At 42.2% G+C, this 16,223-nt stretch overlaps 1 protein-coding gene across 2 annotated transcripts in view; it reads left to right on the forward strand.

Moving 5' to 3' along the window:
- The window catches only part of hecw2b (HECT, C2 and WW domain containing E3 ubiquitin protein ligase 2b), a 19,387-nt gene continuing 3,164 nt past the window's right edge, over positions 1 to 16,223 (forward strand). Inside the window, exons 1-28 of one of the 2 annotated variants that reach the window (XM_077717988.1) lie at positions 1 to 252; positions 368 to 488; positions 4,308 to 5,183; positions 6,080 to 6,187; positions 6,372 to 6,466; positions 6,555 to 6,630; positions 6,703 to 6,872; positions 6,969 to 7,111; positions 7,183 to 7,280; positions 8,545 to 9,302; positions 10,034 to 10,157; positions 10,260 to 10,403; positions 10,824 to 10,916; positions 11,288 to 11,438; positions 11,536 to 11,639; positions 11,766 to 11,890; positions 12,692 to 12,877; positions 12,967 to 13,119; positions 13,287 to 13,389; positions 13,456 to 13,552; positions 13,657 to 13,740; positions 13,807 to 13,916; positions 14,174 to 14,294; positions 14,358 to 14,471; positions 14,922 to 15,074; positions 15,202 to 15,300; positions 15,375 to 15,504; positions 16,059 to 16,205. In XM_077717988.1, coding sequence (XP_077574114.1) covers positions 4,802 to 5,183; positions 6,080 to 6,187; positions 6,372 to 6,466; positions 6,555 to 6,630; positions 6,703 to 6,872; positions 6,969 to 7,111; positions 7,183 to 7,280; positions 8,545 to 9,302; positions 10,034 to 10,157; positions 10,260 to 10,403; positions 10,824 to 10,916; positions 11,288 to 11,438; positions 11,536 to 11,639; positions 11,766 to 11,890; positions 12,692 to 12,877; positions 12,967 to 13,119; positions 13,287 to 13,389; positions 13,456 to 13,552; positions 13,657 to 13,740; positions 13,807 to 13,916; positions 14,174 to 14,294; positions 14,358 to 14,471; positions 14,922 to 15,074; positions 15,202 to 15,300; positions 15,375 to 15,504; positions 16,059 to 16,205 — 4,068 coding nt within the window. In that variant the 5' untranslated portion in view covers positions 1 to 252; positions 368 to 488; positions 4,308 to 4,801. Of the gene's footprint in view, positions 489 to 4,307; positions 5,184 to 6,079; positions 6,188 to 6,371; positions 6,467 to 6,554; positions 6,631 to 6,702; positions 6,873 to 6,968; positions 7,112 to 7,182; positions 7,281 to 8,544; positions 9,303 to 10,033; positions 10,158 to 10,259; positions 10,404 to 10,823; positions 10,917 to 11,287; positions 11,439 to 11,535; positions 11,640 to 11,765; positions 11,891 to 12,691; positions 12,878 to 12,966; positions 13,120 to 13,286; positions 13,390 to 13,455; positions 13,553 to 13,656; positions 13,741 to 13,806; positions 13,917 to 14,173; positions 14,295 to 14,357; positions 14,472 to 14,921; positions 15,075 to 15,201; positions 15,301 to 15,374; positions 15,505 to 16,058; positions 16,206 to 16,223 lie in introns of both variants that reach the window. The other variant, XM_077717909.1, reaches the window with a different exon arrangement.

Below are 16,223 nucleotides of genomic sequence, written 5' to 3' on the forward strand. Positions count from 1 at the left end.
TTTTGATGTTGAGCACGACCAACGGAACTCGCTTGCTACAAGGCCCGATAACGTTCAAAGTTGTGCATCTCCACTTTCCTCCAAACATAGGTACGCGTATAATCCAGTTGCGTCGGGGGGCTTCTTCTTAACAAGCAAACCCGGAGCGGAGTAGCGGAAACTGGGCGCCGGATGTAGCGAGGTCCGCTCCAATAAATAAGGCATGAGCTTGCCAGGCTGCATCGCGACGAGAGGGAGACAACTACACATGATGTGAGACTTCCAACCTGACCTGTTTGGTCGTGGGATAATTTTTTTTTGGAGGGTGGTAATGTATTCGTGGGTGGGGAGAACAGTAGCTTTTGACAGAACTACCATAACCTCGTAGGGGAGGCGGTGCCTCGCCCGGGTGCTGGCCGGTCGGATTCCTGCTTGAAAGCCGTTGACAGGTCCCTGATCTCCGGGACTATTTTGTCTCGCGGATGGGCGATTAAATCAGAACAACAAAGGTGAGCAACCGTATTTAGTTATTTTAAGTCTTACTTATCTCACTATGGAATCAAAATGCCTCAGTACCGATCAAAATGTAGTAGTGTAGTGTTATGATTTTCTGGGATCTTGTGCAGTGATGTGTTCACACTTGCAGCATCCACAAAGACCTGACTAGTAAAATTGCTCATCAGTGTTTTATCGTGGTGGGGATCACACTGATTTGTGTGATTTGTGTGTGTGTGTGTTTGTCTGTGTGTCCAAAAACAGCAACAGTATTGTTGTTCTACTACAATTCGATGGAGCCCAGAATAACAACTGGGAGGCTCATTTCCTTCCTCAAAAGCCTCATCCTCATCCCCAGCTGTGAGAACCTGATTGCTTTAAAATATCGTAGATGTAATTGTACATAACATTTATTATCAATGGACCTTATAGTGATCTTATTATTGAAATGCTGTATTATCTGGTGGGGCGGCCCAGTGGGGCCAGTGGTTAGCGTGTCGGCCTCACAGCTCTGGGCTCCTGGGTTCAAATCCAGGTCACGTCCACCTGTGTGGAGTTTGCATGTTATCTCGGGCCTGCGTGGGTTTCCTCCGGGTACTCTAAATTGCCACTAAGTATGGGTGAGTGTGCATGGTTGTCTGTCTCCCTGGTGGCCACCGATACAGGGTGTTGTCCCCCGCCTGTGGCCCGGTGTCAGCTGGGATAGGCTCCAGCTGCCCCCGAAACTCTAATAAGGATGAAGCGGTTCAGAAAATGAGATGAGCTGATCATGGTGTAGTTACTATGGTATCAGTCATTACATTGCTACACGGCTTAATTACTTTTCCTGAGAGCATCATCGTGGCCGCTTCTATTGTTCCTCATTTTATGGTTGACTTCTAAAAACATGCCAAGATATTATTTATAAAGAATATACAATGAAAGTTAGGGTGGTGTCTGTGGTCCATTATGTTATCAATAGTCCTATATCTCTTGTAAATCATTGTTCCCCAATCATTACAAAGCCAAGATCAGATTTTGCAATCTTCACAAAATTGCCTGGCATTTAAATGTTCAGGGTGCCTGTCATGTTACATCACTGACATGGATAGGGGATCAGAGATCTGCTATTTGTAAAATGATTTATTCATTCATTTTCTGAACCGCTTTATGCTCATTAGGGTCGCGGTAGGTGCTGGAGCCTATCCCAGATTTTCTTCTTTGTAATTAAATTGCCTATCAAGAAGCAACTTTTTGTTTTGTAAATTCCTGGTTTATTTTACGTCACTGGGAAAATGATGGACTTGAAATTCCCCCCCAAAAAGTTTTATTACCAAACCTCCGGGGACCAAACGTCCGGGGACCAAACGTCCGGGGACCAAATGTCTGTCGACCAAATGTCTGGTCAAGCTTTGCTTAGGCTATTAAGGTTAAATCTATGCCAGAGTGTGGATTGTCGCTAATGTACTGTATAATTGGTAAAGGTAGAGTGCTTTTCAGCACACATTGCTGTCAGGTCTTGATGGTTTGGATCATTGGGTCAGAAAGGCACCGAGTCACCTTTGACTGACTGCCCCGCTTAGTTCTTCTCCAACTACTCACAAGGTTTACAGTGTTGGCAAAGTAAAACAGTGTCACATGTCAGATTGGCTGCAAACAGGCCACATTTCATGGCCCAGGCCATATTGGGATTTATGCAGGCTCATGCATTTAATGACACTTTAAAAAATCCACAATTTTGCCCTGAACCTCTCCTTTCCTGCCACTTCCTTATACGACGCCTATTGTTTTCAAGCCTGTGTTGTCTTGTTGAAATCCAGATGCTATACTACCTGCGCACAAGCAGAGGCTCATTCTTGCAGGCAGTAATATTCTGACTTGGTTTTGCACTTATGCCTATTTTTAGTTACAAAGTCTTACCATTTATAAATAACCCACACACTTCATGCTGGTGCTACACACATGGTTAGACTGCTCCCACATTTTCACTCACTCTGTCTTATAGGTACCTCATTCTAGTTTATACTGCAAGCCAACCCAAATATTTGCTTGGCTGATCCAGTAAGGCCATCGAAGAAGTTCAACACATTTATCAGTATATATTGCTGTATGTTAAATTAAACCTAGTTATCACTGTAGCCTATATAGAAAGCCTTTTGTGCTGTCATCAAAAGTTATTAAATATTCATTATCCATCCATTTTCTATTGCACTGGGCTTAATTTGGGTTGTGCATGAGCTGGAGTTCATCCCAGCTGACTTGGATGAGTAGTGGAGAACATACTGAACTGGATGCCAGCCAATGTCCGAGTACATAGAAGCAAACAACCATTCATACAAACATTCAAGCCTATAAACACTTTCGACCACAGCTGTTACCTTAGAGCTTAGGGAGAAAACTCGGGCAAGCAAAAAACAAACTCCACATAGGAAGGAAGGGCCCCAGGATTGAACCCTTGATCTCAGAAATGTGAGGTACATGTGCTAACCACCAAATCCCAAGTCATCCTTGCCTGTTTTAATAACGGTTAGATAAATACATTCATTCATACGTCAATAGAAAAAATGCAATGTTGCCCTGGATGAAAATGTTTACCAACCCTGTTTAATAGTCTTGAACCAAAAAAAAAATCCAAAACATGAGGCTGATCTCACATGGTAAAATCAGCATGCTGTCTTTTATGCTGTACACATTTCAAACATAAAATTCAAAGGCTGCATTGGTCATTTTAATTACTCATAATTTCATCACAAAAAAAAATCAAGCAAAATCTCATCTTCAAAGATTCAAACAGATCCCTTTTCCTCATGGATTAATTATACTGCTATCACTCCTACTACTTTGTGGAGAAATGAACAGGCACAATGCCAGGGTCCCAGGAAGAGAGATTACATAAATGATAAAAGATTGTGTTAAATTTCCTTCAGTAACAAAGTAACATAGCTAAATTAGCTGACAGTGCACTCATTCCCCATTCTTATTGCACATTTTCTTTAACTTGTACTGAAAATTTCTCAAATCTATAAAAATAGGCAAGTTTATATACGTTTTTGAAAATTAAAAACGGACTGATATTAGCAGGTTTTCATAGCCGGTACAGTAAACAAGTAGTATTCAATGAAAAACACCTAGTGGCTTTTTACACATTGGGAAAGCTGTTGACTGTAGCTAATGACCATGCCCCAAGCCATTTAAATCAATCTGAAGAATGAACACAGATAGACAGGAGCAGGGAAGGAGGAGTCCAGAGGTTGTTAACATCATCAACAATGGTTCATTCTGATAATTGCTTGAATAGGCCATCATATTGGATGAACAAGCAGAGTAACCCTGCTTCTGGTTCACTTAATTGGATTGCAAGCCCAATTAATGGGGTCATTTTTACATTTTCCATCCTTGCTTTCCTGTAACTTTTCAGACAAATAAAGCGTTGAATTTCCAGTACAGATCGAAGTCCAAATGGATGTCAATTTGGGATCATATAGGCCCCTTAGTTTGGCTGACATATGCTATGATTGTAAGAATCAGCACACTCTTCACATTAGGCCATTAGCCATAATTCTACAATAATGCCAAGTGCTTGTTCACTTTACTTGTCCCCATTAGTTCTTATTATTTTCTCGTCAGACACTTCTTCATCGGTGGTTAGGACGTCTGCATCAGAGTTGTGAGATCGATGGTTCAATCCTCCGTGTGTTCCGAGCTTCCAATGTGAATATTTCATGTTCTGTGTGGGTAAAATGACACACCTTCAATCAGACATGTGATCTAAACTATTTAAAATAAATACTTAAATTGTCAATAGTGATGCAATGGTTCTTTCTATTATCCTCCTCTTTCTTCTTTACTTCCAGGCCTGCATCCTCTCTCCAACCCACATTTCTCGATTACCTCCCCATGCTAAATGGAACAGGACATGGACAGATTTGCCTCATAATAACTTCAATAACAAGACATGGAACCATGACTAACTGCAGGAAAAGAAATGTCTGGTGTGGAAATCCAAATTCCACGTACCTTGGACAGAGCACCTAATTTTCCAACATTCCTCCTTTTTTAATCTGCACCCCTTTTCCTTCTTTGTTTTTATTTCCTTGTCTTATTGCTTATTTTCTTCAGACCAAACAGGCTTGACCCCCCTCCCCCTCCTTCCCGACCTTCCTCCCCACCCCCCTGCCCATCGCCTACAAATTTTCTTTTTCCTGAATGAACCCACCTGCTCTAAACTGTTCACCTCCCCTGACCCAATCATATGGTCCCTTTCTAACATATCCATCATCGCGATCATAATCTTTACACTCACTCAGCAGTCTAGCCTCCCCTGCCTTTCTTTGACGCCGTGGTCGCCATGGCAACGGCCACTGCAGCCACCTCTTCCTCTCCACCGCCATCCTCAACGGGAACCAATGGCAGCGCCCGGGAACACCTGATGGCTGTCAGGCGCCGTAACCCTCATGGTCGACCTTACACGATGGGACCAGAAAACATGCATAGCCTGTCAGACTCTTCCTCCCAGGCGTCAACGGTTTTGACTTCAGGGGGCGAGCGGGAAGTAGCAGGGGTGGGGCTACAGCGAGCCAACAGCGACACAGATCTCGTGACATCAGACAGCCGTTCCTCCCTTACGGCATCCACGTACCAACTTGTGCTCGGCCATGGCCGCCTTGTCATCTCGTGGGACATCAAGGAGGAAGTAGACGCCACAGACTGGATTGGATTGTATCACATTGGTGAGCCAAATCCCACTAGAATTAACTTTAGGAAGGTAATTTAATCTTTTATATAAGGTAAATGTTTTTGCTCCGCCTAGAATTGATTTGAATGTCTTTATTGTCATTCTACATATATAATGAGAGTTAAAGCTCCACCATAAAGCACACACATGAGTAATCATAAAAGGATTTATACGCTCAAGTGCATTGGTGATTTGCATGGATCGTTTAAACTATCTTGTGTTAACTATAAACATTGACAGTTCAGGTTAAGCAATATTGTAGTAATTTGTAAACCTGCTTTACTTAGACTGACTGTACCTCCATCCCTTAGAAATAAGACTTTTTTTTGCAACATTTAATATGTAAAACAAATGATTAGGAGAGACAAATTCATTTCAACCACTGAGTAATGTAATGGATTAAGAATTCAATGATATAAATAATTGTGAACTATTTTAAGTGCAATGCTCCGCTATCATATTCTATTCTATTCTCAATTATTATTGGGCAGTCGGACACATTGGTATATGTCCACTGCTGCATTCCAGATGAGCTAATCAATTCCCAACCAAAGAATTAGTAATCCAGATAAATTGTTACCATGACAAGAACACTGTTTAAAGGTGAGCTATTTTGATTGGTATTGAGTCAGACTGTAAGTTAATTTTGGGTTTGCTCCAGGGACGGGAATGAGGACAGTCTCCCTCTTGGCTGTGCCTACAGCCTTTGGCAATAGAGCCATATCAGTCTCTCTCTCACCTGTAAGTGATGTTTACTATTGGGACAACTACAGATACCGGCTGTCCAACTGCACATGCGTCAATGTGTCGTTTAGTGTTTTCAGCGCCGCCCTCTGTTGTTTAGGAGGGGTAAACTACAACTGCTATGATACAATTCTTTGCGTTCTCTAGACGAGACATGTGTCGCCAATGTGTGGGACTCCAAGAACCGTGGCGTGAACGGCACTCAGCGAGGCCAGATTGTATGGAAACTGGAAGTGGGACCCTACTTCATGGACCGTGAGTACCTCTTCTTGTTTTTCTACCTTTTTCGAAAGGTTTTGGATGTTTTTAGTAACAACAGGTACTTTGACCACCCATAGGTATGCATGAGGTCTATGTTTGTTATGGTTTATGCCTGAACCTGTAGAATCTAAATCTCTAAAGCTGATTTCTTCGGTGTTGATGTATTCACTCCCTGCAGATGAAACTAAGATCTGCTTCAAATACTATCACGGTGTGAGTGGAGCACTAAGAGCCACAACACCTTGCATCACTGTCAAAAACCCTGGAGTGACGGTACAGATCCATTTTTCTAGTTTCCCTATTTCCTTTCTGTACTGTTAATTTTTATAGTAGGACATTCCTGTTCTTTCTCTCTCCCAAGGTGGGCAGTGAGGGTCAAACGGGGGGCCATCCAGGGGAAGAACACTGCCGCAAACTGGTCACCTTCACTCTCTCAGGTTAAAGGACACATATAGCAAGTACTGTACAAACAAATACATGAAGAATAATGTGTGCATAATCTGATGTAGACATCCGGGCAGTGGGCCTGAAGAAGGGCATGTTTTTCAACCCGGATCCTTACCTGAAGATGTCCATCCAGCCTGGGAAGAGAACCGGTCTCCCTAAATTTACTCACCATGGTCAGGAAAGGCGGACCTCCATCATCAACAATACCATCAACCCTGTGTGGCATGGAGAGGTTAGCAACTTGACACACAATGGCCCCCGTCGTCCAAATCTGGTGGCTCTGTAGTCGATATAACAGATATTTTGTGGTCAACTCATTGTCTTTTAGAAATATACTTTTGTGGCACTGATGAGTGATGTAATGGAGATTGAAGTGAAAGATAAATTTGCCAAGAGCCGTCCAATCTTCAAGCGCTTCCTCGGTCAGCTGATTGTACCTGTGCAGAGACTTTTAGAAGGACCCACAGCAGAGTGAGTCTGATATCATTTAATTGGGTGCTCTTTCATTATATTTAGATTAAATACTCTTCATGTGTACACAGCCAACGCCCAGTCAGCTACAGCTTATGTCGCCGGATGCCGACGGATCACGTAAGCGGGCAGCTTCAGTTCAGAGTGGACATTACCTCCACACATGAAGGTGTGTGTTTTAATTTTCCACTCTCTTGTTAATGTACTTGTAAATATTGCATAAACACAAATTTGGTGATACCCAAAACATTTTCATGGGGCAATTAATTTCCTTAACCACAGTGAATATGTCATGTCAGAACATAGTCAAACATCTTTATTCAATTCTACAACTAAATGCCTTGTAAATTCCTCCTGATTTTTATTGTTGTTTTTGCATAATGCTGGAAAGGACTTGCAAACAGAAATGCTTGCAATTTTGCCCTTTCCAACCAAGGACATCAAATGCTAAGCTACTATTTTATGCCTTAAAAGATCACACCATCGGATTATTTTTGTCTGGGGGAGTGAGGAATGGATTGGCCCAATAATAAGATGCAAAGCCAATTTCCAGCCAAAAAGTTTGTTGTTCTCTGACTGAGGAACAAGAATCCGGCAGTAAAAAGAGTCATGGTTTCCTCAGCGTAGGAGGGGAGGGTTGTAAAAATGCAGATTCCTAGAGAGCGAGTAGTGGTTTCCCCTAGTATGTCTTGTTTTCTCTGACAACTTCAGCAATCTATAACAGTCACCCTTTTGTGAGATATTGCGAGATCTCTTTCTTTGGTGAACGTGTTGTTCGATCTGCAGTAAATCTTTACACGTCTAGTGTTAATGTGATGGAATTGTCAAACCACATTCAATACAACCATGACCGGACGTTTGGTCGCTGGTCCTTTGGTCGCCGGTCAAATGGTGACAGAGAGTTTACTGTTGAAGCCATCTCTCAAAATTATATTCATGGGAGAGAGTTTAATATCTAAGAGAGAGAGAGTTTAATATCTAAGAGAGAGAGAGTTTAATATCTATGAGAGAGAGTTGAATATCTAAGTACTGTTTAATATCTAAGTATATTTGACCGGCGACCAAAAGACCGGCGACCAAAAGACCGGCGACCAAAAGACCGGCGACCAAAAGACCGGTGACCAAAAGACCGGTGACCAAAAGACCGGCGACCACAAAACCGGCGACCAAAAGACCGGCGACCAAAAGACCGCCGACCAAAAGACCGGTGACCAAAAGACCGGCGACCAAAAGACCGGCGACCAAAAGACCGGCGACCAAAAGACCGGCGACCAAACGTCCGAGCACCAATACAACAATAAGATCAAACCAGTTAAATGCCAGATTTTGTTCCGTCTTGTATAGGATCTGTCAAATATCAAAACAGTGGCAGATATGTAAAAAACTTTTTAATATTGCAAAAATCTGAATGGTGTTCTAAAATTGATCTCCAGATGCAACTAGAACCCTTTTGGGCAGCACGGTGAACAGTGACCCCGGCAGTCCTTCTGACGATGAAGACCTTCCACAACCGCCTTCATCTTCTGGACTTGCATGCGCCGCTTCGCTCACAAGCTCACAGGAAAGCCCCCTGTTAGTCAATGGTGCTTGTTACTATGGCAACAGCAGCGCATGGCAGGAGGGCACAATCCTTGCTGCTACTGGAGGACACACCCACAGGCAGGTGTCACTCAATGACTACTTGGACGCCATTGAGGCCTCTGGGAACCCCGTTGAGCGGCATCCAACGGGGCCGTCGCCAAGACTTCGCTCCAGTTTTCCGACGGACACGCGCCTCAACGCAATGCTCCACATAGACTCCGACGAGGACGACGATAATGCTGGGCCACGCGGTGCCCATCAGGAAACGAGATCGCCGAGGACTACAGAATGCGACATTCCTGGTGACAGCGAAAGGTCCAAACAAGAGGTTGTCCACCCAGACGGTTCTTCTGCCACTGGGTCGGACCAACCTGGTGAAGAAAGTGCAGGAAAGCTACAAATTGGGGAAGAGTTGACCAATATCAACACAGATGTTGCTGGAGCATCAGCATGTGTTAGTGGAGAAATGGATGTCAGTGGTTCTCCCCGGGTTTCACAACGAGAAACTGCCAGTGAATGCACATGTGCGGAGCAAAATCCCAGGATCAACACCAACCAGGACCCAGGCTGTAGTTCTTCATTTAGCTGTGGCCCACTTTCACCTATTCAGGTAAGATGATTTAGATCAGGGGTGTCAAACTCCCTTTGGTCTGCGGGCCGAATACAGCTTAATTTGAGATGAAGCGGGCCGGACCAGTAAACTCATTGCAAAATTACATAGAACTAACAATAAGCCCACTTTTTTCCTTTGTATTAGTCACTAATACTAATAGTTAGTGCAAAGAATGAGTAAATTATCAAAATGTTTATTAACAGAATTTTCCTTTTACATTATGAACAATATATTATGAACAAGAGAATAACATAAGAACATAAATAAACGTCAATTCATGTTGCCTAGCGGATAATACAAGAACTACAAATTTTAAAGAAAATTCATATTTTTTTTATACAATGCAGCTTTCTTCCCCGGGCCATACCAAACCACCAGACGGGCGGGATCTGGCCCGCGGGCCTAATGTTTGACACCCCTGATTAAGATCTTAACATGGATTCAGATTCATTTTAATTAAACAATTTATGTGATGTTCTTTTTTTGATCAAACTATTTGTCCACTCCAAAATAGCATTTTTTTGATGATTTACCAAAAGAACTTTCAACACATTCAAAAAAGCAATGAAAACCATGTTTTTATTTAATTTTAATGGCCTGTTGTTGCATGACAACACAAGGAATAAAACACTTGAGTAGCCTGATCTTTAGGGCAAAAGGTGATGCTGGCAAGCGTGAACCAGGCAGGTTCTTTTAGCAGATTTGAGAGCATCTGCTTTTTGCTCTAGGAGGTGGAGATGAGGGTGCAAGTGGCCCCGAGAGCAGAGGAGGAAGGGGCAGAGTTATCGAGCAGTAACAGCTTGGCGACTTCTGCTATGACGACCGCTAGCGATATTGGGAGCTGTGAGGCAGGTGAGTGGTGAGACTGACTGCTGTCAATTATCTGATCTCTTTGAATAACATTGATCATGCAGCCACACCTAAGACAAAATGTCCTCCTTTCTGTTTTTGCAGGTTTCGTCAACCCAGGACAAGATGAGGAGGATGAGCGGGGGGAGGTGTGGAAAAGACGCTCTCTACGGGCTGCTCAAGCACATGACCAGGGGGCATGCAGTGTCCGAGAGGGACTGACCGCAACGTTATCGGAAGGAGAGACCGGTAAGCTGTTTTGAAAGCAAAAAAAACTATAACAAAAAATAAATGTCAACTATTCCACTTCAGTAATGGCACGTCTCGATTCCATGCCATCAAAGTTACAACGACATTCACAATTAATTTGTCATGGTCGCGAACCTGAGATAACTATTACCTACTAGTCTTAGGTTTACGTAAATAGGTATATGTCATATTTTACTGCTACGAGACGAAGCTGGTGAAGTATGACTAGCACAAATGACCACACTCTAAAAGTTGAGAACCCTGAAAACAAGATGTCGGTATGCTATTCTTTATCATTGTAGGACTATGTTATATATAGCTGAGGAACTGCTACCACTTATTTTGGTAATGTGCTATAGTGTATGAATGATAAAAACAGCCCTTGTGTATGTGACTGCTTGTGTTTCAATGCGTCCATAGCTCCAATCAATGGCCACGTCTCTGTCCACACTCTGCCATCCATACGCCATGACATCAGTCGCTACCAGAGGGTGGACGAGCCCCTTCCGCCAAGTGAGTATTCTTCATGGTTTTTCATATATGTTTGGTTCGAATAATAAACGTTGGAAACTTCAAGTTTATCCGTGATGTCGCTTGTGCAATGTGTTTGAATTTGGAAACTTTCTTTCCAATGGAAGTGATATAATTTTTGTAGTCATATAATATAAATGCATAAACTTGGTGATACATGGGCACTTACAACATTTAAAATTTTATCATCAACCACTTCTGAGAGAACATCAATTTGTGCAATACAGTACTGAAACATGTGCATTGAAAAAGCCAAATAAAATGCACTTGTTGATATTGCAGAGTATATGACTGACATTGAATTAGTAATGAGAAGTATCTCAGTCTCTAAAATATATGGGTTTTACCATTAGATTGGGAGGCACGGATTGACAGCCACGGGAGGATCTTTTATGTGGACCACGTTAACAGAACCACCACCTGGCAGCGGCCCACTGCCCCGGCTGCCCAGCAGACACTCCAGAGGTCCAGCTCCATCCAGCAGATGGAGCAACTAAACCGGAGGTCCAAACAACCGAATTCTTGAAAGTCAATATTGTAGCCCCGATGACCTTTCTTGTATTAAAATGTAACCACAATGATGAACAAACTCACCTTTTAGATATCAGAGCATCCAGAGGACGATAACCAATGATAGCAGAACAGAGGACGTGCCAGCCAATGAACAGACGGCCGACGAAACTGATCAGCAACCTTCCTTCCCAGGTTAAACCTCATTACATGTATATTTTCTTTAACTATTGTGATCGGGGAATTATTTTTTACATAATGCATGAAAACATTATTGCATTGATGTTTATATAAACTTTTTGCATCTCTGGTCTCTTGTAGAGCTGCGTCGGGACAGTAGCACAGCTCAGTCCAGTTCTCGATCCCGCCTCTATCTACTGCTCCAGTCTCCCAGTGCAAGGTTCCTCACCAGCCCTGACTTCTTCACTGTGCTGCATTCTAACCCTGTATGTACAAACTGATTCTCTTACATTTGAAAGATATGTGTTTGAAAGGATGGTATTGTTCTCCCTTAAGAAACAATTACATTGAACATAAAATCGTGCATGGTACGCTGGTTGAACACTCTAAATTGCCTCCATGTATAAATGTGTGTGTGGTTGGTTCTTTGTCTTCTTGTGCAAACAATTCAGCGTGTTCCCTGTTACTGCCCAAAGCTGGCATAGGCTTCACCGGTGCTCGGACGTTTGGTCACCGGTCAAATGGTTACAGAGAGTTTACTGTTGAAACCAGCTCTCAAAATTATATTCATGAGAGAGAGTTTAATATCCAAGAGAGGGAGTCTAATATCTAAGTACTGTTTAATATCTAATTACAGTTTAAAACAGTAGATGTTTAGATATTAAACGCTCTCTCATGAATATAATTTTGAGAGCTAGTTTCAGCAGTACTTAGATATTAAACAGTACTTAGATATTAAATAGTACTTAGATATTAAACTGTACTTGGATATTAAACAGTACTTGGATATTAAACAGTACTTGGATATTAAACAGTACTTGGATATTAAACAGTACTTGGATATTAAACAGTACTTGGATATTAAACAGTACTTAGATATCAAACAGCACTTCGATATTAAACACTCATGAATATAATTTTGAGGGCTGGTTTCAACAGTAAACTCTCTGTCACAGTTTGACCGGCGACCAAACGTCCGGTCACGGGCTCCACCGGTCATAGGCTCCAATTCCATTGTATACTGCCCTGCTGCCATTTGAGGATTTTTTCTGTTACCTTTCTGCCAGAGTGCCTACCGCATGTTCACCACCAACACATGCTTGAAACACATGATCAGCAAGGTGCGGCGGGACACTCACCACTATGAACGCTACCAGCACAACCGGGACCTGGTAGCCTTCCTTAACATGTTTGCCAACAAACAACTGGAATTGCCTCGAGGCTGGGAGATGAAGCACGACCACACGGGGAAGGTGGGCCCTCATCATCAGTGTCATTACTTGTTTTGTCTCATCGGATGTGTAAAAATGAATTGACCGGACGGAACTGTATTGTTGTCCAGCCTTTCTTTGTGGACCATAATAGTCGAGCAACGACCTTCATCGACCCTCGGCTGCCCCTGCAAAGCTGTCGTCCACCAAGCCTGTTGACTCATCGGCAACACCTGACCCGACAACGTAGCCATAGCGCTGGGGAAGTCAGCCCACGACGCCTGGTGAATTTTGCTTAAAAGTGCTCCTCAACCCGCATTTTTCTAGTTTTGCCGTCCAATTTTAGAGTGGAAAACACCTGAGAAAGTCTATTTTCCAAAAATAGACACTATTAGTATTTATGTGTATTATATTTAGAAGTCACAATTTTTAATACAAAGCCATTCTACAGGTGGGTGAAGAGTCCCGTCATGCCGGTCCGCCCATTTTACCGAGACCCTCAAACACCCTCTCATCTGCCAGCAGGGGCCAGGTTCCAGATGTTGTGCCCGTGGGTTAGTATGCATTAGAAAGTTTAATTGAGTTGGTTTGCATTGACTTTTTTGTTTGTTTTTGTGTAGCGTACAATGACAAAATTGTGGCTTTTCTACGGCAAGCTAACATCTTTGAGATTTTACAAGAGAGGCAACCAGATTTCCATCGGAACCATTCACTCAGGTAAACACACTTTGGCTTGGAATGGAATTTTTTTCAACATATTTATTTCTTAATCGAAGAGATCATGTTCAAGCAAAGCCATTTTAATGTTGCTCTGACTACAGGGAGAAGGTCCAATTGATTCGCACAGACGGAGTATCAGGGTTGGCGCGGCTGTCAGGAGATGCCGACCTCGTCATTTTGCTGAGGTGAGGTCCTCTTCCGTGTAATCAATGTCTGTCTTTCTATTAGCTCACTATTTTTCCTCTCTTCAGTCTCTTTGAGGATGAAGTCATGTCATATATACCTCCCCATGCCTTACTGCACCCCAGCTACTGCCAGTCACCAAGGGGTTCTCCTGTCTCCTCCCCACAAAACTCACCCGGTAAAATCACATCGTCATCCATGTTGTGGGCGGGAATTTAAAAGTGCAGCAAAAAAAATGCACAGCACAATCATATATGATCACACCTTTGGGTAATAAGCCAAAATGAAATCCATTCTACCATTATTGCACACAGTGACATAGCAACAGAAGGGGAAATTGGCAGCTTCAATACACAATTAGAAGGCTATCTGCGACATAATAGCAATCAATATGAATAAATAAAGTGTAAGGTATGACAGTCAAATCCCCTGTAGGTACCCAGAGAGCCAACGCTAGAGCCCCAGCACCCTACAAAAGGGACTTTGAGGCCAAACTTCGCAATTTCTACAGAAAGCTGGAGACCAAAGGTTACGGCCAAGGACCAGGAAAGCTCAAGTAGGTGCTGCCTGAGAGTAAGTGAAATTAAGCATGATTGACAATATTTGCACACACTCATAGATTGATCATCCGCCGTGGCCACCTACTGGAAGATGCTTTCAATCAGATCACTTGCTATTCCCGCAAAGATCTACAGCGTAGTAAGCTCTACGTCAGCTTTGTGGGCGAAGAGGGGTAAGTAGACACTAGTCTGACATTTTATCAAGTTAACAGTATTGAGTTGATGACAATATTCACAAATTTGCTAAATTACTCAAAATTACTGAGTAACACAAACGTTCAATTGGCATAATTAGTTGTGGTAGTTGCACATTTAAAAAAAAAAGAAGCAAAATAGAATGAAACTATGTTTCCAAAATTGTATGACTGGGTCCTCCTGTAAAGAAAATAAATTTAAAGAAATATATAGTTTTCATCTGAAACTTAAATTTAATTATGAAAAATAAAGATTATTCAGATGGTGAAAACAAAAGCTAGTTCCGTATTTTGCTGTTTAATTTAGCCGGATATATTAAACGGCAGGGGTTTATTAAATGGCGCACAAATGGGGGGCTCAAAAAAGCAAAAATCTTTTAATAATAGGAAGTTCAAAGGTTTAAATTGATTTGTATGGGTTTTTTTCAGACTGGATTATAGTGGACCTTCCCGAGAGTTCTTCTTCCTGGTTTCAAGAGAGTTGTTCAATCCTTATTATGGTCTCTTTGAATATTCTGCCAATGACACGTACACTGTCCAGATCAGTCCCATGTCAGCCTTTGTGGACAATCACCATGAGTGGTGAGTTTACTTATACTCTCCATCCCTCCAATTGCTCGCTTTCAATTAAATTCCTTTTAAAACATACTAATTTGAATGCTTACCAAAACAGGTTACTGAATCCCCTTCTCCGTATGTTCACTTTTAGGTTTCGCTTCAGTGGTCGCATCCTGGGTTTGGCTCTGATCCACCAGTACCTTCTGGATGCCTTCTTTACCAGACCATTCTATAAAGGATTACTGCGCATGTATGTGTACGAAATTCAGCAAGCATACAACTAAAAATATCTTCCCCCAACATATGTTGTTTTAATGTGCATAGTCCCTGCGATTTGAGCGACCTAGAGTATCTGGATGAGGAGTTCCATCAGTCGCTTCAGTGGATGAAGGACAACGACATTGAGGATATGTTGGACCTCTCATTCACTGTCAATGAAGAAGTCTTTGGACAGGTCAGAATACAAATTACTAAACCTTTGAAAATGTGCACGAACCTAACAACATAATAGTCATAAAATTGTATTTAAAACAGCAAACGGTCCAATTACATGAATAATAACACAAGGGAAATAACATGAAGTTCTACTGAAAAGAGAAAATCATTTCCTGTTATCTTAAGTTCCAATAGGGAGCGCTATTAAACAATACAGTAATCCCTCGAATATCGCGGCTTCACTAGATCGCAGATTTTTTTATTAAATTTATTTTGTAATTTCATAAAAATGTGAAAATTCACCCTGAAATTCACAATTGAAAGGCACTCCCCTGTCTTTCACTTGCTACTAGGACTGAGCACTGAAGTTAAATTATTATTTTTTTAAAATTGGGTGACCCGACTTGACGGTTTTTCATTTATCGCGGCCATGTCTGGTCTACATTGACCACGATAATCGAGGGATTACTGTATTAATGTTTCACGAACAAGTTCGGTTGATTAATGCAAATCAATACATTGAGCACACGACACCTTTGTCGACTATCTTTGCGGTAACTTGTGTCACTGCAGATAACAGAGCGGGAGCTGAAGGCTGGTGGAGCCAACATCCCAGTGACGGAAAAGAACAAAAAAGAGTACATTGAACGAATGGTGAAGTGGAGAATCGAGCGTGGTGTTGTGCAGCAGACGGAAAGCTTGGTCAGAGGCTTTTACGAGGTACGATCACATTCAATC

This window comes from Stigmatopora nigra, chromosome 1 (genome assembly GCF_051989575.1).
Source record: "Stigmatopora nigra isolate UIUO_SnigA chromosome 1, RoL_Snig_1.1, whole genome shotgun sequence".
Taxonomy (NCBI): Eukaryota; Metazoa; Chordata; class Actinopteri; order Syngnathiformes; family Syngnathidae; genus Stigmatopora; species Stigmatopora nigra.